General features: G+C 33.4%; 1 protein-coding gene and 1 pseudogene across 2 annotated transcripts; both read right to left on the bottom strand.

Annotated features, from left to right (window-relative positions):
• Positions 1–634: 634 nt before the first annotated feature.
• Positions 635–5,086, bottom strand: LOC120191097 (annotated as a pseudogene).
• A 5,658-nt stretch (positions 5,087–10,744) lies between these two features.
• On the bottom strand, positions 10,745–14,531 carry LOC120190869 (PXMP2/4 family protein 4-like). Of its 2 annotated transcripts, none has more exons than XM_039193912.1 (4): positions 14,154–14,531; positions 13,503–13,725; positions 12,928–13,052; positions 10,745–10,903 (listed from the first exon to the last, which is right to left on the bottom strand). In XM_039193912.1, exons 1-4 carry the CDS (start codon positions 14,475–14,477, stop codon positions 10,820–10,822), a joined length of 756 nt encoding a protein of 251 aa, XP_039049843.1. In that variant the 5' UTR covers positions 14,478–14,531; the 3' UTR covers positions 10,745–10,819. The 2 variants fall into 2 exon arrangements, with proteins under 2 accessions (XP_039049843.1, XP_039049842.1); XM_039193911.1 differs by lacking the exon at positions 10,745–10,903 and adding an exon at positions 12,585–12,832 and having other exon boundaries at positions 14,154–14,528.
• Positions 14,532–25,548: the final 11,017 nt, after the last annotated feature.

The raw sequence follows: 25,548 nt of genomic DNA, 5'->3' as shown, positions 1-25,548 counted from the left end.
GCAACTTCCGTGAGATACCTCAGACAATCAAAATTATGAATGGGATTCAATCCCATGACCACAAGGTTAAGAGCCTTACGCTTTTACCAGCTGAGCTGGATGGGCAATTCAAAGACAATATAAGAACCTTTGATTAAAACCTGAAGCATCATTTATTTTATTATTACATGTTATGAAATAATCTAAATAAACAATTAAAGACATAGGATTTAGGATATAGACTGCCCCCACCAGGGGAGAGCAACTTCCGTGAGATACCTCAGACAATCAAAATTATGAATGGGATTCAATCCCATGACCACAAGGTTAAGAGCCTTACGCTTTTACCAGCTGAGCTGGATGGGCAATTCAAAGACAATATAAGAACCTTTGATTAAAACCTGAAGCATCATTTACACATTAAATACGCACTTTCCTTTTCGCCTAAATACACGGCAAATTCCATGTATAGCAACAAAAAAAAAAAAGACCAAATAATCGCTCTCAAGCTTTGTAAATTGGATTGATCATTGAAAACTTGCTTATTTACCTTTGCGCCATAAATTCAGGACATGAATACGAAAAAAAGCCCCAAGCCTTTATGCAAATCAATTAAATCTTCAAACACTTACTTTCACACAATTAATCCTTCAATGGATGAAAATAGGTGCTTTAAGGCACAATTGCTTGCAATAAAACGATATGGGTATAAATGATTATTGGATTATAGTTCAAGAGTAGCCTTCTTATATTTAAGCCCAAATTCGGATGAGGCGGAAATGGTGGTTGATGCCATGTTAGTTATTAGAGGAGCAATGAAAATCACGTGAACTTGTTGTCATGGTAGAGGTAATTGATTTAGCTGTAAAATGTGTGTTCGGAGGCTACATTCTTTCACCTGCACGGCTGCAACTGTTGATACAAGTACTTGGCAGTGATCAAGTAAAGCAATCTCATTTCCACTTACACCTCCAAGTTCTCCCACCAAAGAGTTGACTTCACAACCTATCAACCAAAAAATAAAATAAAGGCATTAGATCAAAGCATAAAACGACAAACCAAAAAACAAAGGTAATATCTCCATTGTCATTAAAGCAAGTGAGCTTGTATTTATCATTGTCATCCTTAACCCAGAGCAAGATGCATAATTGATCAACCTGTGTCATCCTTAGTACTGTAGAACTGATGGAAAAAGCAAACTGCCAAAACTAACATCAACCAATATGATCACAATCCAGTTGACTCGAAAGATAATACAAGCTCAAGGCTTATTCTTATAACATGATCAACCTTTCACACTGTGGTGCATGAAAACTTCTTGATACGTGTATACAGCATTTCTAATTATACAAACCAATTTCTGGTTGCCTTGGTCAAGTAAGAAAAGATTCTACATAGAGTACAAACAGTTTATCAGGACATTAGGAAAGATAAAGTTTGTGCTCTGCATGTAAAAGAGGGACAATCGACAAATTCAATTAGCATATACAAAGAAACGTGGGAAGGGTACAAGAGGAAACAGCGGCTAAGGATGAAAGAAACAAAGAAGAATTACCTTGGAGAACAATGAGCATATGGAGGATGAAATTCCCTGCATTATGTCAACTGCTGAACATATAGGATCCTTCAATTTTGGGATATCAGCCTGTACAACGAAGACCAACCAAGATGTTCCTTTTACCAAAAAAGCTAATACAGTAATACGTTTGGCAACTGAAATATCACAGCTTAAAGGAGATTGACAAATTCCCAAGACCGAAATTACCCTTGCCCCAGCAACAACTGGAAGGCGGAGTGTGCTAGCCATCAAAGCTTCGGTACTGCAGACAATGAACTGCAATAATCATGGTCCAGGGCATCCCATTCATCCAAAGCATCATCTGAACTCATAAATAAAAAAGATGTAAATACATGAAATGAAACATGCAATAATAGTTGACACGAATATGTATCAGGTTTCTTTAGATAGGAGCAACTTGAATGTAAATCCATTATACTTTCAATTACAAGGACAAGAAAAGAGGATGAGAGGAAATGGGATGGGGAAGAGATGGCAAAGATAGAGCAGATCAGAGAGAGAGAGATACACAGTTTGAAATGTGATGGAAAAGGTCAACAATGAGAAACTAGAGATAATCAATTTTATGAAGATCAAAAGGTCAAGTCAACAAGATACAATTCCAAAATGAAGAGATGGTTCTTACTTGCCCCTTGAGGATCAAAATCAGCTTCAAGTCTTGCCTAAGAAACTGTAACTCAGTTCTTTTGGCTCTAACAGATTCTCGAAGTTTTGAGGTAGTTTCCATGCGCTATAGACTTTTCTGTGGCAATAAATTGCAAAAGAAAAGTTCTTTCATCAGATTTTAACTAATGTACGTGACCTCAGAAACAATACGATAGTTACACCAAGGTCCTTACACAATGCAAAATAATAATAATAATTAATAATAATAATTACAATGAATGTTAATTACATCAACTATTAAAACATGAAAGATCTAAATCTAATTCTTATTTCCCCTGCTTCTCCTTTCTGAGAATAAAATCATTCAACCATTGCTGTTTCTATGGCACACCTAGTGTGGAAACTCTGTTTGCCTCTAATTTGATCAGATTGTTCCAGATATAGTGAATGCAGGTCTTATTTCCCCTGTTTCTCCTTTCTCGGACTAAAATCATTCAACCATTGCCGTTTCATTGGAACATATAGTCCAGAACACCTGCTTGCCTCTAATGTGATCAGATCATCCCAAATACAGTGAAAGTCCTCTTTGATTAATTACTTAAAGCATGAAGATCAGCAACTTATAAGGCAGCCCCGCCTTTCAGACGTTCGGCTTTTTGAACTTCCATTCTGAATTGGAAATCACAATCTATTGAATTAAGTGTCTTTCAGGTGGCTTTGATAAGCATTAGCATTCTCATTTTATACCATTCTATCATTAAGCTCCCTCTTTCATTCTAGTATCTTCATCCTTTCACTTATTAAAGATTCACATTAAGATATCCATTTAAACAAGCAGAAGTAAGAATTTATAATGGAAAACTGTTTACAGAGGGGAAGAAAAACTTGAGAGTTTAAAATGGAAATGCAGTTTACATGTAAATAATCCAGCCCTTCACCTAAACTTCTTATCATTTTAAGCTACAAAATGACTCTCACGGACTGTTTGAAAGCAATAACAAAACTACTTCTATAACATGAAAGCAATTATATTCAATCAAAAGAATAACTAAAAGGCCAAGTGCCAAGCCTTCTCAAGCAGAACTGACCTTGAGAGTTCCAATTTTGCTAAGAACACTGTGCCAATTTTTATTATAGAATCTAAACTAAATTTTAAGGGTGAATTCCAAGCAATGATGCAACAATACATAATGCAAAACAGAAGCACACAACACTGGCAAGCATAGTAGATACTTCATGCAAATATAATGGTAAAACGCAACATGAGAGCAATTCACACATACCTCTGCATTAGACGTCTGGGAAGACATAGCAGCATCTGCTCTAGCATTAGCAAAACGACATTGCAACAGCCTATTATGAAGTAGCCTCAACAAATGAGCATCCGTAGCCTTATTCTCCCCTATCTTATCCATCTTAAAAACATCACCACCAAAGCTCAAAATTGACGGAGCATTTACCAAAGTAAAGCCCGATCCACTCCTCACTCTAGATGGACTCATTCCCCTCAAAGAAGGAGAATTAGAGGACGCCCCAAGTTTACTTGGGGATGCAGGCCGAGCTGATCCACGAATTGGTGATAACTGTCCTCTTCTGTTCACTACACCTTTCGGAGATAACAACGGACTATCAGTATTGAACTTGTCTGGTCGAATTATTGTCTTGGAATGAGCCGTATTTTTCTTAGAAACGGGCGACACAGGATCGGCCCGGCTTAACCGACTATTAGTCTCTTGCAAAAACCTGGCCGGAACTATTATCCCACGAGTCCCATGCTTAAAGTATCTGTAGACGTTACAAGAACTTTCAGGAGCTCCTGCACTACCAGAAGAAACACTTTCAGTATCCGAAGCCGAGGGATCAAATTGAGCCTCGGATCCAATGGCTGTAACGCCCGTTGAATCTCTAGTGTCAATCATGGAATTTTGTAGTGCCCTAACTACATTGCCGTTAACGGATCCGTTTAACCTCTTCCTCTCGTCGGTGCAATCCACGGTTTGAGTCATCGAATTCGATTGACTAAAGCGTACTGGCAACCGCTCCGTCTTTGAATTCCCCGTTTGATCTGTTGCTCTGCCCGGTGTCGTTGTGATCGTCGTTGACTTTCGCTTCTCCGAAGTACCTTTCCTTTCCGCGCTTGGAGATGGAGCTGGTTTAGCTTTGGTAAACTGATAGGAAAACGAATCTCCCTGAAACGAAACAGATAAGCTTCTCGCTGAAGTGAAGAGCAACTTCTGAGCGGCGGATAATTCGCCGTTATTGTTACCGTCACTACTTCTCAAATTCATATAATTGTTAGGCCGTGGCGTCACCGCCTGTCTCCGCTCCACCGATTGCGAGCGCTTCATAGTTGATGGAGTCGTTGACTTCGAAACAAACGGAGACGGGCACCACTTGGTAGAAGCCGCTGAAGAAGAAGACGATGACATTGAGGAATTTGAGGAGGATGACGACGTGGAAAAATAACGAGAAGTGACTTCACGGAACTTCTGACGGCGGGGAGCGATAGCATTGTCGGGGTCGGACGGCATTAAAGGAGGCCGTGATGGGTTTTGGCATTGGCCGTGTGACAGTGGCCCTCCACCACGCTGTTTGGGGTTTACCTCTGGGGACACTGTAGGTACCATTGGTACACTCACAAAATTGAATCCCCCCAATCTCAGTGATTTTTAATCTCACTCTCCACCAAAACCCAATAAACCCTCCTGAAAATTCTCACATCCAACAAAAAAGAAGAAGAAAAATCAGAGTTTAAAGTTAATTAAAAAGAATTCCCACTTTAACATATTTTCCTAGTGCTGGGGGTGTAGGTGGAAATCTCGGGGAGGGAAAACAAACGAAGCAGAAACACTAAATGACCGTTAGCTACTAACGAGAGGAAGAGCGAGAAAGCAAGAAAGGAGTGAGCATTTTAGGCGAAATTGTGAGTGCATCACGTCGTCGTTTTTCTAAGAAATCGCGTAGAGGCTTAGAAAAGTGGTAACATCTGTAGATGATGGTAATATTAGAAAATAATTACACGTGGAGGCGAGTGGTAGTGGGGGATAAGTTTAGGAGAAAGTGAGGTGGATTTGGGAATGTTGGGAAGAAAACTGTGAAAATTTTCAGAGACGTTACGCTAATGCTAACGACGCTCGAATTTAAATTATTTTAAGAGAGCGTTAAATTATTATTATTGCATGACCGTTATCTTTAAGGTCAATGCCATGGATTTCATTGGATTAAGACTGAGAACAGTAAAAAAATACAAAGAAAGGCGATTACAAATAATCAGAATGGAGCAGGATTAAATAGCTACCAGTCGGCGGAACAAAAGCCTCGTGATTTTGGGGGAACTCGGAGGAGTGTTGTTGAGGAGGTCCGGCTGCGGTTGCTGGACACTTCTGTTCGTGTGTTAAATAATAGATTGTTTAATGAATGGGGCATTGTAATTAAGCAGTAATTTGTTTGTATAGGTTGATTGGTTGGCTACCTTGTGGTGGTCATTGGTTTTATTGTAGCTTTCTATGGTTAATGAATTTTTTGCAATTATCTCAAAGAAGAAAAAAAGAGAAGAAGCTTAATTGTTATTTGTAGTGAGATCAATTTTGCTAGTGACTATTAATCTATCAATCTTACTACCCCAATGGTTGTTGTGATGCTGTGAAGTCCAACAAGGACATATCCCAACTTTAGGATTGCGTTTACTTTACAAATGCAAAAGGATACATGTAGGAAAAAACAATCTTAAGAAAAGGAATGACCAAGCAACAAAGGTCCAAAGTCTATCAAGACACACAAAAAGCCTCCATCCGTTGCTCTTAGGGTGGGGAAATGGAGGTAACAAGTAGCAACCGGAGCATGCTCTATTCTTCGTACCACATCTTTACCGCTACCTATAAATGACCATCAATATAAGTAAGATATTACTATTTTAACAATTGATTTTTTTTTACATATGTATCTACTCGTTATACTGGTATCAGAGTCGACTTTAAAGAAAATACCCTAAACAATTGTTTAGGGTCCCTTTTAATTTTTACTGTAAGTTCCTATCCTATATTTATTAAATCCCATTAAAATTTTTACCATGGGCCCTTATATCATATTTATTGAATCCTAATAACTTTTATTATGGTCCCCTTTTAATTTCATTCCTAAAAGCTCATTTCTCACATACAAATTTACGATATACTCAATTGGTTAGAAGGTTTGAACAATACGGATAATATGAGGTTTAAATTTGATAGGAGGTTTAAACAATATGAAAATATGTTATGTTTTTTTATTTTATTATGACAAATTACATTCATTAGAATATTTAAATTTAAAATATTGTTGTAACCGTTTAGAAGATGCACTTAAGAATGGTGGTTAATATGATATTCATGTTTATGACTTATATGCTGACTTAAAGTTACTTCAAGAATTTTTACTTAAAGAAAAATTGAGGCTCTTGATATTTTAAAATTTTTGAAACGTGTTAATTATTTTTTCAATGCAATTATTGCATGTGTGATATTATTAATCATTCTCTGACAGTTACAATAATTGAAAAAAGTTTTTTAAAATTAAAATTGCTCAAATCTTACTTGCGTAATCTAATGTTACAAGAAAAACTTAATGGACTAGTTTTAGTTGTATTTTCTTAAAAAAAATATATTTGATAAAATTTAATTATTTTTTAAAATATTAAATTAATTATCCAAAATAATATATTATATTTTCATTATATAGACAATTTTAAAATTTTGCTTAATCTTTCAGCCCTAAAAATGTTTGAAAAGACTGATTGTATTAGGAATCTTAGTCAATTTAATTAGCGGTGTGGTCGCGCCCTAGCAGACATGTGTTGTTAATCATTTGTCTTTACTGTACGCTTATTACATCAACAATAACAAAATCCTATTCTCATATGTATTGGGGTAAGGAGAGGTAGGTCAACACCAGGTTGAGAGTAGTTTTCGTGGAAGATCTCCGGTAGTTAAAAAATTAAAAATAAAAATAAAATATCATCCATATATAAATAAATAAATACATAGTTAAACAATCTTTATACGTACGTTGAAATTTTATTGTTTGTGCGTTAAGTCAGGCTCGTAAGGCATTTAAGTACTGAACTCAATTCTCTTTTTCTTTTCTTCCTTTTTGTGTGTGTGAGGTCCTAAAGTTTTGTCCAAAGCATCTCTCAAAGAATCTGTCATGGACAAATTTGATTCGATGAACTACAGAAAGAAAAAAAGATGAAGACCTAAAATTCCCAAAGTGTTACAAATTATAATCACAATGTTTCGGGACACCAACACAAGCTTCCATTAAATTCCATCAAAGGACCATCCCCAAGAAGAAAAAAAGCAATTTTCCTTCTCTTGCACTCGAGTTTCCTAGACAACTCTTTTGTAGTGTTTCGGTGCCACTCTATCTTCCCATCTGTCCTACATATCATATATATATATATATATATATATATATATATATATATATATATATATATATATTTCTCAGAATTTTCAGGGACCAGGATTTGGAGTTTAAAGCTTTTGTGGTAGGCTGGTGGGCCTATCATCTGGGCAGTGATAAAATTATAAATAAGATTCAAAGATATTAAAAAGCTGAATTCTGAATCTTGCATGCATTAACCCCACAAAGCTGACAGAAAAAAGAGGAAAAAGGTTATCAAACCCAAATGGATAACATGGCAGAGAAAGAAAAGGATCGACGAAACCTTGATGGTTTGTGCTTTTTGATCAAAAAGAAAAACACATGTGATCAGAGTAGTCTGTCTAACTTATCACTATGTCTGCTGTTTCCAATATGATATCATGGCTTTTAGCTTTGCTTAATGAAGCTATTGCTTGCAGCAGACGCACAAAAACATTTGTTCCCCACTCGTATAGAGTTTCCTTTCCTTTTTGAACACATGAAAAACAAGCCTTCTGTAATTGGTATTAAAGTTATCTCCACTGGTTTGCTCTCCATGATCACCCAATCCGGCAATAAAGAGAGATTAACGGTTCCTCCAGCAGCACCATTTACAACTCCAGTTAAGCAAAGACAGTTTTCTTTTTCACTACATAAGCTGGATAATAAGTCTATCAACATGAATTGAGTTGCCAGTTCGGAAAATGATTGACTAAGATAGCATATGGGTATAGTTTAATCTATTTGGTCAGAAATCTGACATCTGCCTAACAACTATAGGTGGGTATAGATGAAGAGTCGATTAAAATCGGAGTCAAAGTTGAAGATCCAAAATGTCATTGCAGGCAAAGGAACTAATCCCTGTTCAAGAAATGCTTTTAAACTCAACCACATGGTAGGTGAAGCAATGGCCAAGATAAATGAGTTTTTTACGGTCCCATTGCTTTGGTGATTATGAGATTGATATCTACTTTCCACTTTCCACAAGGCACAGCTAACCAAAAGAAAGGTAAATGAATGCAGTGGCTTTTGCAACTCTTTTATTTCCATTCAGCTGTTGGGATCAAGAAAGAAATTGACACTTAAAGCTATGAGCTTTTTTCAATAGGTGATAGGCCAAAGTGTGTCACTTTGAAAATATAAAGGAAAACCAATAAAAACAGTACTGGCATGAACTTGAAGTAAAAGCAGAGAAATGTGGTTAATTTGTGTGTTATAGTCAATGGGGTTGGTGACATAAACAATTCCAGTTTCGTTCCTTTCTGAGGGTAGTTGATTTGGTCACCTTCTCTTCTTATATTAGCATTAGTCTTTGGTTAAGCAGGCACCCCATGCGCCGCACCATGATTGTTTCCTATCCGTGTTCATTGCTTGTTTTCTGTTAGTTGCATGGTAGCTCAACCCCAGTACGTAGGAAAATTACAGCTTATATTCATCAAATATTCATTGACAAAGCACCAAAGTAGAAACCAACATACTTTTGCAAACTGAGGAATAAGTCAGCAGATAATAGATATGCTTGTTAATCCATTAAAATAGAAATGACATTAACAATGCAAGGTCAATACACAAACACAATAAGCTGTATACATATGCAACTTGAAGTTATCGAGTGGAGAGGATTCGAAAACACGGCTGGTTAAAATACGAGATGATGCAGATTCCATAGCCACATTCTTCAAATGATAGAATTGACTTTCAGATGGCTAAGTGGAACCACCAATCTTGGGATTATCAGGAGGTGAGGGCTTTGGAATATATGGAATAAGAGGACTACCATGCTCAATAGGGCCCGGTTTTATAGATGCCTTTGAGCTTGGATCTGGATCAATGGGACTGTAATCTTCCATATCTACATTCCTCTGCTTTTCATTGCTTGGACTATCGCCAATCCCCTGCAATTTCAGATGAGAAAACGTCTCAAAATTCTAACAAAAACAAGGGTTCTCTTAGCTGGTTGTGGCCATAGATGATACCTTCAGCTTCCTACTTGTTCCAGTTACCCTCGTAACATCACCATGCTGCAAAAACTCCATATCTGGGATGAGAGGGCATTTAAGAATTTGCTTCCATGTAATTATCATTGATTCCTATAGTGATATATGTCTCTGGTTGCTGCTACTTTTTTTTACTAGATTTACTAACACAATGCATTAACTTCAGCAAGAAGCATTTGATCATTGGCTAAGAAAAGAAGATAATTCTGATAATCAAGTCCGTGAAAGCGTTGCTTGATTATCATCAATTGACATTGACATTCAAAGCTGCAATTTTAAGCTACATTGTTTTATTGGCATGATTTAGATATGGGCCAAACATAGCCTATAAGTGGATCAACTAGTTATAAATACCACTGAATTTGAGCAATAAATAATTGCATAACCCTAAGCCAGCAAGGCAACAACTCAAAAAAAAGAAACAAAGACGAGTTGAAGTTAAAGACAGCTTGAGAATAACGAATTTAAGACGATTGACCAAAATTATTACCGTAAACCTTTTTTTTATACAAGAAATAGGATGTAGTGAGGTCATTTAATTCATTAAATGGCAACCAGCCAAGTGCAGTTACCAAAGTTTGTGCATTAAAGCTAACATCTGTAGTGTTATGATAATTGGGATGATTGATTTGACATATTAGATGTTTACATTATTCATAGTTACAGAAAAAAAATTCACTTAACCGACTCCACGACTGCCATTGGTGCACATAAACAAATGAGATTGTATGTGTTTATTTCTCCTTTAACGAAGTATTATATTTTTTTAGAATTTTAAGATGATCCATGATAAAATATGAGTTCTGTGTTTAGAAAGAAAGAAAAAAAAAACCCACGCAACCTTGAAGTTAAAAGTATTATGATAATATAATCAGATAATTAACAAATAAAGAAATTCAAAATAATATGGTTTAAATGACTTTTCAGTCTTCATGCAAAATAGTATTCTTCAACTATAACTAATATCAGATGGAAGAAGGTTAAAAACCCTTGCATTATTGCATTTATCTATAATATTACTCACTCCAGCTCCCAATGCAGCAATTACCCGTGGTCCATTTACGAGAACAAACCCAGAAATTTTCTCTTAAAAGGACAAATGGATTATGTTAATTTAATAGAAGAAAAAACAGAAGAGTACGAGTTAAAACTTTTACCAGAAATGGAGGAGCTGCTGAAGATGATGGTAAAGGCAACCAACGCTGCCCCCACCACAAAGAAGAAAACCCAAATCCCAGGGTACTTCATAATGGCAATGTCAACGGCTGATGATGAGTTCTCCTCCGAACAAAGAGTTAGTTTTTCTTAACTGCAACCCTTGAAAAAAAAAAACTCTGAAGAACTCTTTATATGAAGCAACAGTGAGCGCATGAATATGTTTCAGCTACCAAAATATATTTAAAGAAAAAAGAAACAAGCATTCGTCAGTACCCCAGATTTGAGAAACTCCAAGGTCGTCCAGAAAACCCGTGGAGATAAGGAGATGAAATATGTGGCTAGTGATTACTGTCTCTAGTGCCTAAGAGCTGCCCATGCCATGCCTTTGAGGGGATTGAACATGTAAATATACATAAATATATATAATATAAATGCTTGAAACTTTAATGGTGGGTAAGTGAATAATAAAATAAAGCACGTGAGTTTCATTGTCTGGTCTCTTCTGGCTGTAGGGATGCGGAGAAGGGAGTAATTGCCATTGTTTTTGCAGGGGAGGAACAGTGTCATTGTGAGAAATGAATGAAGACTTCAAAGCGGCAGAAGAAAAAAAGAAGAAGAAGAAGAAAAATATGTGGCGAGGATGCGAGCACGCTCTTGACTCCGATATCCTTTAGCATTTTGTTTGTGACAACTGCCAAGGCACTTTGTTTCCCCACCGCCTGTTTCCTTTTTCTCAGACATCACCAACCATTAAAACTCGGAAGAACTTTTTGTTTTGTTAAAACAACTCTCCTAACTAAAAGAAGCTTTGGCACACAACTTCAGACAAAACCGCCGCCAACGTATGAAAGATAAATATGCTTGATTAACTACAAAACAATCATCTCAAAACCTAGAACACTGCTGAATATCAAATCCCTTAGTTGAATCCAGTGTTAAACCGTAAAAAAGAAACTTAATACGGGGTAAGTATAAGATAATATATATTATAAAAATACTCTCACCCGTTTGACTTTGAACGTCCATATTCTTAACATTCATAATGTTCGATTAGATAATTAAGTTTAAGTAATGCAATATATATTATTAGATAATTAAGTTTATGTATTGCAATATATATTATTAAAAGAAAGTAAACTTCAATGAATAAGATTTTTGGATGATTAAGTACTCTTAATAAGTAACATGTCATATAAATAAATAATGAAATTTAATCTTTAGAATTAGAAGGCTTAAAAAATGCAATCCCTCGCAAAATTTTAATATAAGAGAATTTGTGATTTTTATAGTAAAAAAAGCTATACATCATTGAATATTGTCTTTTACAAATACAGTTAATTTTTAGCTTATCTTCCTCTCATATTAGTTATTTTACCTTTACAAATTTTAAGCAAATCAAGATTGATGAAGTGAAGTGAATAAATAAGGCCATAAAGATTCAAACATCAACCAAATACCAAAACATTGATGGAAGATGGAACACTTGGTAGACAGCTGATATATATAAATAGTTTAATTTAAAAAAAAAAGAAAAAGGGAGAGGAGCAATCCCATAAAACCCATCCTTCCTTGATCCTTGTAATTTATATTCACTTGGTAGACAGCTCATGGCTCATGCAGACCAATAGTTTAATATATGGCTCGGTCTTCCTCTATCCTGGATCGCGTTTCAAATTAACTACAAATATATATACACACACGCATGGAAAATAGATTGTTTAACTGATTGAACATTTCAATCCAGATTTATTAACAGGTTTTTAACATATTACTAATCAGACAGAACAAGGCAGCAACCAGCCAGTCCGATTTCAATAGATGTAAATTGCTCAAATAAATGAATAAAGAAAATAGAGGACCCAAAAACTGAATGAGAGCAACGCTGACAATATAATTCTAACTCTACAAAACTAGAGGCATATTTATCGATTATAGGAAATATTCAATACTAAAGGTTGCTTTTCAGTTGTCGTTCATGTCTTCCAGGACAAATTTCAGTTTGATAGTTGAGTAAACTAAAAGATTTTCACTACTCCATGCTCACTTTGTTTAAGCTTGCCATGTATGTCAAATAGATTGTCCATATATAGGCACATGAACTGTTCATTAGGGGCTGCCAGAAAATGTTAGCCAAGGTATTAGTCAATAGTCACACAGCAATTGGATATGGGAAAGTTGAAAACACAGATGGCGGTAACCCAGAAATACCTGGAGATGAACAGGCACAAATTTATAAGTAACAAAATCACAGGATGGCCAGAACATAGCACCATTTATCAATGTTGGGAGGAGGTCGCGCTTCAATCTAGCAGCAATCTCTTCAGCATTTTCACCTAAGGAAACACAATAAGAAGTCAAAGGGCAACGCTTTATTATAGGAACACCAACATCAAACAACCTGGAACTTAGTTATATAAAATAAGTACAAGAAAATAACTGGGGCTTCATCTTTGAAACCCTTGTGATAAGCACTAAGCTATCATGCTCCATTTTCGAGGATGGGTTCAACTTCTGAAACTAGCCAATAAAGGACAAAAACAATAACAAGGCCCCATTAGAGCTACAATTCATCCAAGACGAGGTCTCCGGTTTTCAGCTGAAGAGAATTTATGAAATAATGATGGTTGATACCTTTGCTATGTCACCTGCTGAACTCCATGAGGACAATAGAATTCCCAATCAAGCAGAGATTCGGAGAATATAGTTTTTAGAAAGCCCCAAGTCCCAACATTGCACTTACAATAACTTGCTTAAAGAAAAAAAAAGGGTTAAGGATGAGTTACCTTGTAATGCCGCATTGTAGGAGAAGAAAACGGAAGTGGTCAGAGGTCCAAAGACAGCCTGCCCCAAAAACATTTTCTTGAAGGTAGTCAGCATATCTCGTTTAGACAAAGCTTTTGACAAAAAGTTAAACCAAAGATGCTGCGATGGCCCCAAGAGAAGCAATCCATATCCAGCCATCCGTAATGTCCGTATGAAGTCATAACCAGAAGATGATGCGATCATCTACGAAGATGTTAATTACAAAATGTGCGAAGGAAACGTAATTATGGTAAATCACCATATAATAAAGCAATAGCATTATAGAAATGAAGATATAAAAAACAATATAATAAAGAAGTACCATGTTTGGAACCTGATTAGCTCAAAGGTATTTTGGAAGTTAATTTAACTCAAGAAAAAGTAACAGATAAATTCAACAAGATAAAATAATTGCATTACTGCAAGGCAATTCCTTCAATATATAACAAATTGTTAATGCAACCATCAATAAACACCTAAAATTCAACGGCAACTTCATTAAAACAAGTTGCTTCTATTTCCATAAAGCAATTAAAATGCAAAAGAAAAAAAAAATCAGACCCTTGTTCGCAATATTGAAATTTTGAATTGTCAATTTGGGATAAGCGAAAACGTAAAGAAACGGGATTCACCTGAGAAGTAAAATCAGCAGAAGCAAATATAATAGAAGTTGTGATAGATTTTGTTATAATTGGGTTCGATTCGAGCTTCCCTAAATACCATCCCAATAATCCCACCTTTGACGACGATGACGAGGTTGAAAAGGTACGCAGAGTAGGAGAACCTTTGAAACTTGTGAGTTTACGAGGGAAGGAAAAAGAGTAAACTCTCCATCTTTGACTGATGTGAGGAGATTCGTTGAAGCTTTTTCCATGGAATAGCGAATGGCTATCGGAAGAGAGTCGAAGAAGGCAGCGTTTGGTTAAGCTTTTGAGAGTGCTGCCGCCACTGGCCATTTCTGCAACGCTCTCTTCAACCGATGACACAGCCTGGTCCGGTGTTATGAAATATGATCTAGCGATTAGAGGCCAATCAACCAATATTTGTAATGGGCTCTGATCCCTTACTAATAGGGTCAACATTTGAAATGCTAGGAACCACATTTCTATAGCAAGCGATTGTAAAAAACCCGACCCAATTGCAGATGAGTTTTCAGAGCAGTGTTTGTAGAATTGGCTTCTTTTCTATAGCAAGCAAAAAAAAAAAAAAACACTCGACTCTTAAACATTTCGATATGTTTAGTTCTGGATGCTCTTGCTGGTGCCGATTAGAAACACCACTTTGTTTCAAAGTCTACATTGATTAATCACAAAGTTGTTTTAATCACTTCAAGCTGATAAGAGAGTTAATAAAACAATTTTTTTTATTAGGATGAGATGATTATAAAATAATATTTAACTGAAAAACTCTCGATTATATGTTTTCAAATCTAAGATCTTAAGGGGTATTTGAATCAATAATATTTTCCGGAATCACATTCTTATTTGGTTCAAGAACATTCCCTTCAAAGGTATTGAAATTAACTACGATATAATTTTTGACTTGGATTCCCCAGAATCCCACTCCCTCCAATATCTAAAGTTGAAATGAATTATTTCAAAACTACAATCTTCTTTATTTCTTTAAATCTTATGATAATCTCTAATTTTGCAATTTACTTTCTTCTTCAGTTGTTAATTTATGTTAGATATTATATAATTTTAAATATTATAAAATAAAAATATTATTATTATGATACAAAATTATTTTATTTCTTTTTTTAAAATTGTGGTTCTAATAAATTTAATACTTATTATAAAATAATATGATGCATATAATAAAAGGTTTTCTATGTTATGTTTTTAACGTATTCTATTAATTTTATCAAATAATTCAATATGATATTTCGTTATACAAATCATACATATAACATTAGTAAAAAAAAAAAAATGTAGCAAATAACACATACCTACGTTGATATAAGTATGTGCATCTTCCAATATCTTGATACTTAAAACACTTACTTATTTTGGTGTAAGAATGTTTTTGTATTTTTAAAGAAATTAAAAATATAGTATAAAAATAGTATGATACGATATTAATAAAATTTTATGTCATTGATGATCATGAGTGGATATATGTGACTTCCTAAGAGAACAATTGCATACTTATTATTTTGAGAAAAATATTAAATTTAGTTTAATTTATTAATAGGATTGAAAAAAAATTACATATCTCAAAATTTTGAGAATAAAATATTAAAATATTAAACCCAATTTTTTAATTTTTAGATCTACCACTATTGATGATATGTTATTCACGTCATCATCCTCAAGTGATGGTTTAAAAAATCAAGAGTTAAATTGAAAGTCAGTAAAATGTTGAGTATTATTTTTACCATTTTTCCTATGTATATACCCGTTCCTATAATTAATGATGGGCTTATGGCTTTGAACTTACGCTTACAAGCAGATTAGATGGGTGTCAATTCAATAAAGAAAATGTCTTTACGAAAAGCAAATCAAAAGGGGATTGTTTTGGAAAGGTAGATTAATATACGGTTAATATATGACGTTACTAGATATATTAAAAGATATTTGATAAATTTGATTTAGCATTACCGGAAATATCGAGTAATAATAATATAATAGGTGGAAATCATGAAGAAATATTAAAAAATTTAGCAACCGACAAATTTAATTTGTCGGTTTGTGTCGATACTTTATAAAAATATATTGATCCATAATAATATAACAGATAAAAAAATGACAAAACCGGTCTATAAATGACAAAACAGGTAAAGCGCTACCGGATATATTGCAAGTGTCGATACTTTATAAAAATATATTGATCCATAACAATATAACAAGTAAAAAAAATGACAAAACTGGTCTATAAATGACAAAACAGGTAAAGCACTACCGGATATATTAAAAGTGTTGATACTTTATAAAAATATATCGATCCATAACAATATAACAGGTAAAAAAATGACAAAACCGGTCTATAAATGACAAAACATGTAAAACGCTACCGGATATATTGAAAGTGTCGATACTTTATAAAAATGTATCGATCCATAACAATATAACAGGTAAAAGAATGACAAAACCGGTCTATAAATGACAAAATAGGTAAAGCGCTACCGGATATGTTGAAAGTGTCGATACTTTATAAAAATATATTAATCTATAACAATATAACAGGTAAAAAATGACAAAACCGTTTTATAAATGACAAAACAGGTAAAGCGCTACCGGATATATTGATAGTGTCGATACTTTATTATAAATATTGACACTTTTGAAATTTAAAAGAGAAGAAATTATAGCGCTAATAAAGTGTCGATACTTTATAAAAATGTATTAATCCATAACAATATAACATATACAAATATGACAAAACCGGTCTCGAAATGATAAAACCGGTATCGAAATGACAAAACTGGTAAAGAGCTACCAGATATGTTGAAAGTGTCGATACTTTATTATAAGTATCGCCACTTTTGGAATTTAAAAGAAAAGAAGTTATAACACTAATAAAGTGTCGATGCTTTATAAAAATGTATCGATCTATAACAATATAACAGGTAAAAATATGACAAAATCGGTCTCGAAATGACAAAACCGGTAGTAAAAAAGTATGCTTGTGTGATCATTTTTATTTCAGAATTTTTATTTTTTAATATAAAAAGTTGGATATTTTAAGCAAAACCCAGTAAGAAAAGAACAAAAACTTTACAGTAACAAAAGAATAACACTGGGAAACCCACCATGTTATCAGTTTCTCAAAGAACAAAAAACCCAGAAACAGACATCTCTAAACGCAAATTTATGATATACTTTTATTATCTCGATAGGATAAAGTTATGTAAGTTTTAGTTTTATTTTTTTTGTTAAGATTTTGTGTCATTGAAACTGTTGATTGAAGAACTCAAACTGGTGCACGCATAAGTGTCGATCCAAAAAATATCGAAATCGATAATTATTATGTAACAGGTAAATTTACAATATAACCGGTAAAAATATACTGGTTAATTAGCAAATATGTTTACATTATGTATCGACACTCTTTAAATATGTGTCGATATTTTTTTCTAAAAATGAAAGCACGACGAGGTGCACACATAAAGTGTCAATACATTTAAAATTGTATCAATCCCAAAAACATCAAAACCAATAATATAATGTAATAGGTAAATTTGCAATGATATCGGTTTAAATATACATGTTTAGTTAGAAAATATGTTAATATAAGCGCTACCTATTACATTATATAAGAGCTACCTATTACATTATATAAGCGCTACCTAATATATTATTGTACTTAATAATATTTCCGGTTAAATGATATAACATAACCAGTCTAAATTTTAACCGATCACTTATTTAACATGTCATGCCGTTTTTTAGCCCTTTTTTAATCGCCACACTACAGAAGTTCCCAAATAAAAGGGAAGTATTGCCGTACAATAGTTTTAAAATACCATTAATTAAAGATATTATTAGAAATGTTATTATTTTATTAATATTTTTGGTAAAAAAATTTAAAAAATTATTTTTTTATCTGAAACATTAATGTTTTTTAATATTTTTGATAAAGTGTCTAATATTAATATTTTCGGTAAAAAAAATAATGTTTTAGGCAATACTTTATCGGAGATTTTAACAAACTCGGTAAAACGTCTAATAATAATTTTTTAAATAATTTTTTTATCAAAAATATTAAAAAAATAATAACATTTATGGTATTGTCTTTCCCTGGTGCACGTGAGACTTCCCAAATAAAAGGGCAGCACATTGCTGAATTTCAGAAAGTGACATACCAGCAAACGCCAAAGCTTTTTCCCCAAGAAATAAACCCTTGTTACTAAGTTGCATGTAACTTGAGCCATAATACAATCTTTAGAAAGCAAACTGGAGCGTAAAAGAGTTTAGAAAATGAAAGCAACTAAACTTTGTTTAGAAACATAAAATATCAAATATGTTGATTGATGGAAAGCAACGCTGGTGAGCTGAATATATAAAGATCGAGGATTCTGAAATCTGAAACCACAGTCAGCTTTCCATTTTACAAACTGAACTGAATAAAGATCATAACAAGGTAAATGCAGAAACCTTTTAGCTTGCCAACATGATTGAATGGGAACCAAATTTGATAAGATACCCACATGAAATTGAAATTCAACCACCTTCAACGCTAAATGGTCCAATGTGCACTATTGATCGAATATGATGTACTACATAAAATATCTTAATAAGGTTGTTAACCCTGAGATAACCCAAGTTTTTTGAGGTCCAAAATTAAATTTCCTGAGTCAGCTAAGATTAGTTTAGATGAAACCTAGTGATCAATGAATTAAGAGCGTCGTATGAAAAATATTAAAACTGTATGATACTTTCAAGAGATGATATCTAAAAAGGTAGAGTTTATTCTCTTTTTTTCCTTGGTTTGTTTATTCTATTTACCTTCAAAAGGAGTGAAGTTAAGAAAATGGAATAACTTTAAAAACTTAATACTAGTTTAGACAAGAATTATTGGAGAATTGTTGCTAAACGACATTGATCCTGAAAATAAATGGATATCATTAGAGAAGTAGGGGTCCATTTCCATCAAATTGCCACTCAAGTATATATTCAATCTGATAAAGGTGGGAGAAACAAACCTTTCGTTTCCACTGTGATTAAACATTCCAATAACTCAAAACCCATCTCATCCATATAAATCTTTTGTTGGAGGAAAGAAAAGTAGCCTAAATGTAACACCCTAACTCATATTCGACCCGAATACAAATCCTAGATGTCACATTGACTTTTCAAACTTTGATTCTTAAAGAAAAGAAAAGAAAAAAAAACCCGGGAATTTAAAACTTTCATTAAAACACAATACTTTAATTTACATAAAAGAGACCACTTAATACAAAATCGATCAGAGCATTCGTAATTAATCACTTATTACATACCAACACTCTATACACAACAAAATACCTACTTTGTCAATTACTTCTGATCTGATTTCTTAGTAATGTTGTTGTCTGTGCCACTTCTATTCTGAATCTTCTTATTTCTTGGTACCTACGCGTAAATCACTTACACACTAAGTCATAGACTTAGTGACACAATAAATGAATATGCAACAATATCTTCATGAATATGCATTCTTACCATTTCCTTCATGACATTTCAATATGCATGTATCTATTACACAATAACATATATAATCATATCATGCATGTACAAAACTTACCTTCTTGTACCACTTTCACTTTACTTTGTATTTCAATTGCCCATGTATATTATTGAGAATAGAGGTATGTGAGTACATTGAGGTTGTGCACTAATACTGTCACCACAGCTCGTATCAATTCCCTAATGGGGCACCAAACCTTAGTTCAGTATTCGTCCCGAAGGACTGTTATATATGTCCCGTAGGACCACTACATCCCAAAGGACTATGTCCCGAAGGACTATTATACCCTCGACTCTTGGCATGCCAATTACACCTATAGCTCTCATTTCGTATACTATGGGCATTATTCTTATATTTTATATGTTCATGTACTCATGTCATTTCTCTTGTGATCATGTAGTTCATGTCATTTCTCTTATGATCATGTAGCTCATGTCATTTCTCTTGTGATCATGTAGCTCATGTCATGTTCTCATATTACATATCATATCACATGTGTATTTGAATCTATTCATATATATACATCATTTATCCAATCACATGAACATATATATGCCTTATGCATGTATTACAATAATTATCATGTATGCATGTTCACAACTATTGTACTATGAAAATCAATATAGGGATTAGACTTATCACAAGTCTTACTCCATTATACTATACATATAGTATGCACTCACCTTAGCTTTGCTTTGATTCGATTCTAATCCTTTGATCGTTCCGGAATAAGCTTACTTTTAGTATCTACATAATCACACATGGATCTATATCAATATTATAGCTAATATACTCTAATGGTTCACTCTTTAGATTAAGATAAATGTCAATTTCCTCTTTTAATGAAGGTATGCATCGATGCACTACTTGTGCATCGGTGTATAAAATGTATTCGATGTTTTATTATTAATGGAATGCATCGATACATGCCTTATGCATCGATGCACTAATTGCATTCGATCTTTTTATTTTAAAAGAGTGCATCGATGCACTACCTGTGCATCGATACACCTTCAAACAATTTCTGGGTTTTAACCTTGATGCATCGATGCACTATGAATATGCATCGATGCACTCTGCCCAGAATCCTCTTTTTGAACCCGAAAATTCATTCATTTTGGATTAAATCCTTCATGTTTAATCCCCTTTTTCATTCTTAACTCTAGTACACATCCTTAAACCAATTTATATTTATTTATTTCATCTTAAACCTCCAAATCATATCCCTCATATGTAATTCAAGAATTACATCAATAATTCAATATGTTTGAATTCCACTTTTAACACTCGTATATCTTAACTAGATTGATGACAAGTCAAATTTAACTTTAAATTCTAGTTATGAACTCTATTACAAGATTTCATTTAAGAACTTTAAATCTTAAATCTCTCCTAACTCCATCATCCTTTGATGTTAAGATAACTTAAGCTTAGTTATCATCTAATAATCAAAAACCAATCTTAAATTTAACAAGAAACTCAATAATCAGAAATCTTACCTTTGCTTTGGTTCACACGCACAAGGAAGAAAAAAGAAGAAGAGAACTCTGGAAGCCTTGAGTGTTTTCTTCCCTTCCACCCACGTGTATCCTTATATATATATACTTATCCTTTCTTTAATTATTTTTCCTTGCAATTACTCTATTGTCCTTCCATTCCTTATTCCTTTCAATTCCATCCTACACAATAATTTACATGTAAATCTTTATACTATTCATTCATTTTATTTTAACAACCAAATTCTGAGTGTAACACCCCTAACTCATATTTGACCCGAATACAAGTTCGAGATGTCACATTGACTTTTCAAACTTTGATTCTTAAAGAAAAATCCCGGGAATTTAAAACTTTCTTTAAAACAAAATACTTTAATTTACATAAAAGAGACCACTTAATACAAAATTGATCAGAGCATTCATAATTAACCAATTATTACATACCAACACTTTATACACAACAAAATACCTACTTTGTCAATTACTTCCGATCTAATTTCTTAGTAATGTTGCTGTCCGTGCCACTGCTATTCTGAATCTTCTTATTTCTTGGTACCTATGTGTAAATCATTACACGCTAAGTCATAGACTTAGTGAGGCAATAAATGAATATGCATTCTTACCATTTCCTTCATGACATTTCAATATGCATGTATCTATTACACAATAACATATATAATCATATCATGCATGTACAAAACTTACCTTCTTGTACCACTTTCACTTTACTTTGTATTTCAATTGCCCATATATATTATTGAGAATAGAGGTATGTGAGTACATAGAGGTTGTGCACTAATGCTATCACCACAGCTTGTGTCAATTCCCTCATGGGGCACCGAACCTTAGTTCAGTATTCGTCCCGAATGACTGCCATATATGTCCCGTAGGACCACTACATCCCGAAGGACTACGTCCCGAATGGCTATTATACCCTCGACTCTTGGCATGCCAATTACACCTATAGCTCTCATTTCGTATACTATGGGCATTATTCTTATATTTTATATGTTCATGTACTCATGTCATTTCTCTTGTGATCATGTAGTTCATTTCATTTCTCTTATGATCATGTAGCTCATGTCATTTCTCTTGTGATCATGTAGCTCATGTCATGTTCTCATATTACATATCATATCACATGTGTATTTGAATCTATTCATATATATACATCATTTATCCAATCACATGAACATATATATGCCTTATGCATGTATTACAATAATTATCATGTATGCATGTTCACAACTATTGTACTATGAAAATCAATATAGAAATTAGACTTATCACAAGTCTTATTCCATTATACTATATATATAGTATGCAATCACCTTAGCTTTGCTTTGATTCGATTTTAATCTGTTAAAAACATTTTGATATTTCGATATAACAAATTAAGTTAAATGAATTTTAAGATTTTTCAAATAATTTTTCTAAGTATAATCGATAGAAGTATTCGAATATCAAAACATTACTCCAAATCTTTCAAAGATCATTTTTAATCCTTACTCAAAGTGTAAAATTAAGTTTTAAAATTAAAACAATTTCAAAATAATTTTACAAAGTATTTCGAACCATTTCAAAGCCAAAAATTCCAGATTGCTCAGAGGGAACCGATTCCCCCCTAAGGGGGTACCGATTCCCCCTGAATGGTTTGGCTCCGAGAATTCCAGTATGCTCGGAGGGAACGATTCCCCCCCAGTGGGTACCGATTCCCCCCTTGTATAACGGTCGAAATATTTGAATTTTACACTTAGGGAACCGATTCCCCATAGGGGGTACCGATTCCCCCCACGCTCCAAGCTGTTTTATTAATTGTTTTCACACTAAAACGGCTATATGATCTTCACTAATCATCCCCAACGTTCAGAAGTGATTCAAGGTGTATTTAAACAAGTTCTTAAGCCCTTGATCAATATGAAATTATAGAGAAACAAGAGAGAAAGCATCAAACACCAAGTTTGTGCAAATCAAGCCAATTTTCCTTTCAATATTCTTTTTGCTTTCAAAGAACACCATTTGTGCTCATTTGTAATTATTTGTGAGTGTTCTTTTCTTGTTCTAGAATTGTGCAAACATCTTACCTTGTGAGGTTTTCCTTGTAAGTTTGCAAATTTGTAATCTTCTCTTTGGGAAAGAGTGTTCTCAAGAATTGGGGTATATTCTTGAGGGTGTTGTATGATTATCTCTTTGGCCTCAAAAGAAAGAACAAATTAGTGAATTTGTTGGAAAATCCTTAGTGTGGATTGCTAAGGTAGTGGACGTAGACTTTGTTTGAGAAAGTTGAACCACTCTAAATCGCTGTGCAATTACTTTCAATTTTCTGCAAAAGCTTCCACCAAATTTTTAATTGCCAATTCACCCCCTCTTGGCCAATTCCGTCAGTCGATTAACTCAACAATTGGCATCAGAGCCTCACTCATTTGAAGGTTTAATCACCTTTTGAGTCGATCCGGGAAGAGTTAAATCGATAAAGATGGCGTCTACTTCCGGTTCATTCTCCATGGAAGAATCCAGACCTATTGACGTGCCTTCACACTTCAATGGAACAAATTATCGTCATTGGAAGAGGTGTATGATGATATTCATCAAAGTATTTGATATGGAAGCTTGGATGATAATCAAGAAAGGATATTCCTCTCTACTAAGAAGGCAAAGAAGTGGAGTGTTCAAGAACGGAAGGAAGTCAACAAAACTCAAAGGCTATGCACATGCTGTGTTGTGCAATTGATCCTAATGTATATAAAGGAGTTTCTTCTTGTTCAAGTGCCAAGGAAATGTGGGATAAGCTTGAGGAGATCTATAGAGACAAGGAAGAAGAAGAACCAATAAAAGTGATGTCTCTATTAGCTCTCACAGAGCCAAAGGTATCTTCTAACTCAAATATATCAAATTCAAAATCTTTTAATGAGTTACAAGATGCTTATGATAAATTATTTTCGGAGTTTGGGACCATGAACTCCAAATACAATAAATTGATTTCTAAATTTATTGCTAAAAATGATCTTCTTTTGAAAGCTAAAACAGACTTGGAAAATCAAAATGAAATGTTGAGAAAGGAGTTAGAGCTTTCAAAAATAAAATCTGAAAACTTTGAAAAAGAAATTTTCAAATTAAACAAACTTCTTCTAGAAATAAAAATGGATTTTGAAAATCAAAATGAAATCTTGAAGAAGGATTTAGAACTCTCAAAAATGAAATTTGAAAGTATTGAAAAAGAAAATTTCAATTTGAAAGATAAGCTTGAATGTTTAACAAGAGAAAAAGAGATCATTCTAAATAATTCATCTAGTTCAATAATGACAATATGTTCACATTGTCATTATCATGGTCATAAGGAACATACTTGTCCTTTAAAGAAAGGAAAACGATTTAAAATTAGACAAGTATGGGTTCCAAAAGGAACAAGAGGCATTGAAACTAATGTTCAAGGATCCAAAGCAATTTGGATACCAAAATCTACTTAAATGTCTCTTGTAGGTGTGTGAGAGCAATTGTGATAAAGATGATGATATTCAAGATGCTTTAAGCCACACATAAAAAAGGAATGGGTAACCTCTAAACTTAATGTTTTTATTATTTGGTTGCTCATTTAGTTTATGCATGCATGAGGTTTTAAAATCTTGAATTATGTTTTATCTCATGTATGTTGAAAAATATTGTATGATGAACATGGTAATTTTTGGTAATGTTTTATAAACTAGTTCATCATATTAATTTTTGGTCAAAATTGTTTTTTTAAAAGTAATTGACATCTCTTTAACAATTGATATCGATTTTTCAAGAACTTTGGTTTTGCAAAATTTTGACCTGAAATTTTTTCTTAATGTTTATGCATAGATTTTTGTTTAAATATTATAAAGTTTTAATGCATAACATTTTCAAAAACTTTATGCATGTTCTCTTAATCTCTATAATCAACATTGCATAATGTTTTATATGTGAATGGGTTAAAAGCATAATCTTTTGAAAAATAAATTTGATAAAAGATACAATATTTTATTTTAAATGATTGTAAAATTGATTAACATTGCATCTATTTTCGATTATGCTTGTTGGTCATGAAATAGGGATATATACATATACATGGTGCATTTAGATTCTTTTGATATTACTAATTTATGCCTAGTTGCTAAGGATGGACATGATAGTTGGTTATGGCATAGGAGACTAGGACATGTTAGTATGAGTGTTTTGCAACGGTTAATTCAAGGAGACCTAGTAAGATGGTTACCTAAGCTTAAATTTGATAATGATAAAATCTGTGATGCTTGTGCTAAAGGAAAACAAAAGCGAGTTTCTTTTAAATCCATTAATGATGTATCAACTAGTAGAGTTTTACAATTGATCCATTTAGATCTTT

This window comes from Hibiscus syriacus, unplaced genomic scaffold (assembly GCF_006381635.1).
Source record: "Hibiscus syriacus cultivar Baekdansim isolate YM2019G1 unplaced genomic scaffold, ASM638163v2 tig00116964_pilon, whole genome shotgun sequence".
Classification (NCBI taxonomy): Eukaryota; Viridiplantae; Streptophyta; class Magnoliopsida; order Malvales; family Malvaceae; genus Hibiscus; species Hibiscus syriacus.
Note: the sequence above shows the minus strand (reverse complement) of the source record. Positions and strands in the feature narration are given on the sequence as shown.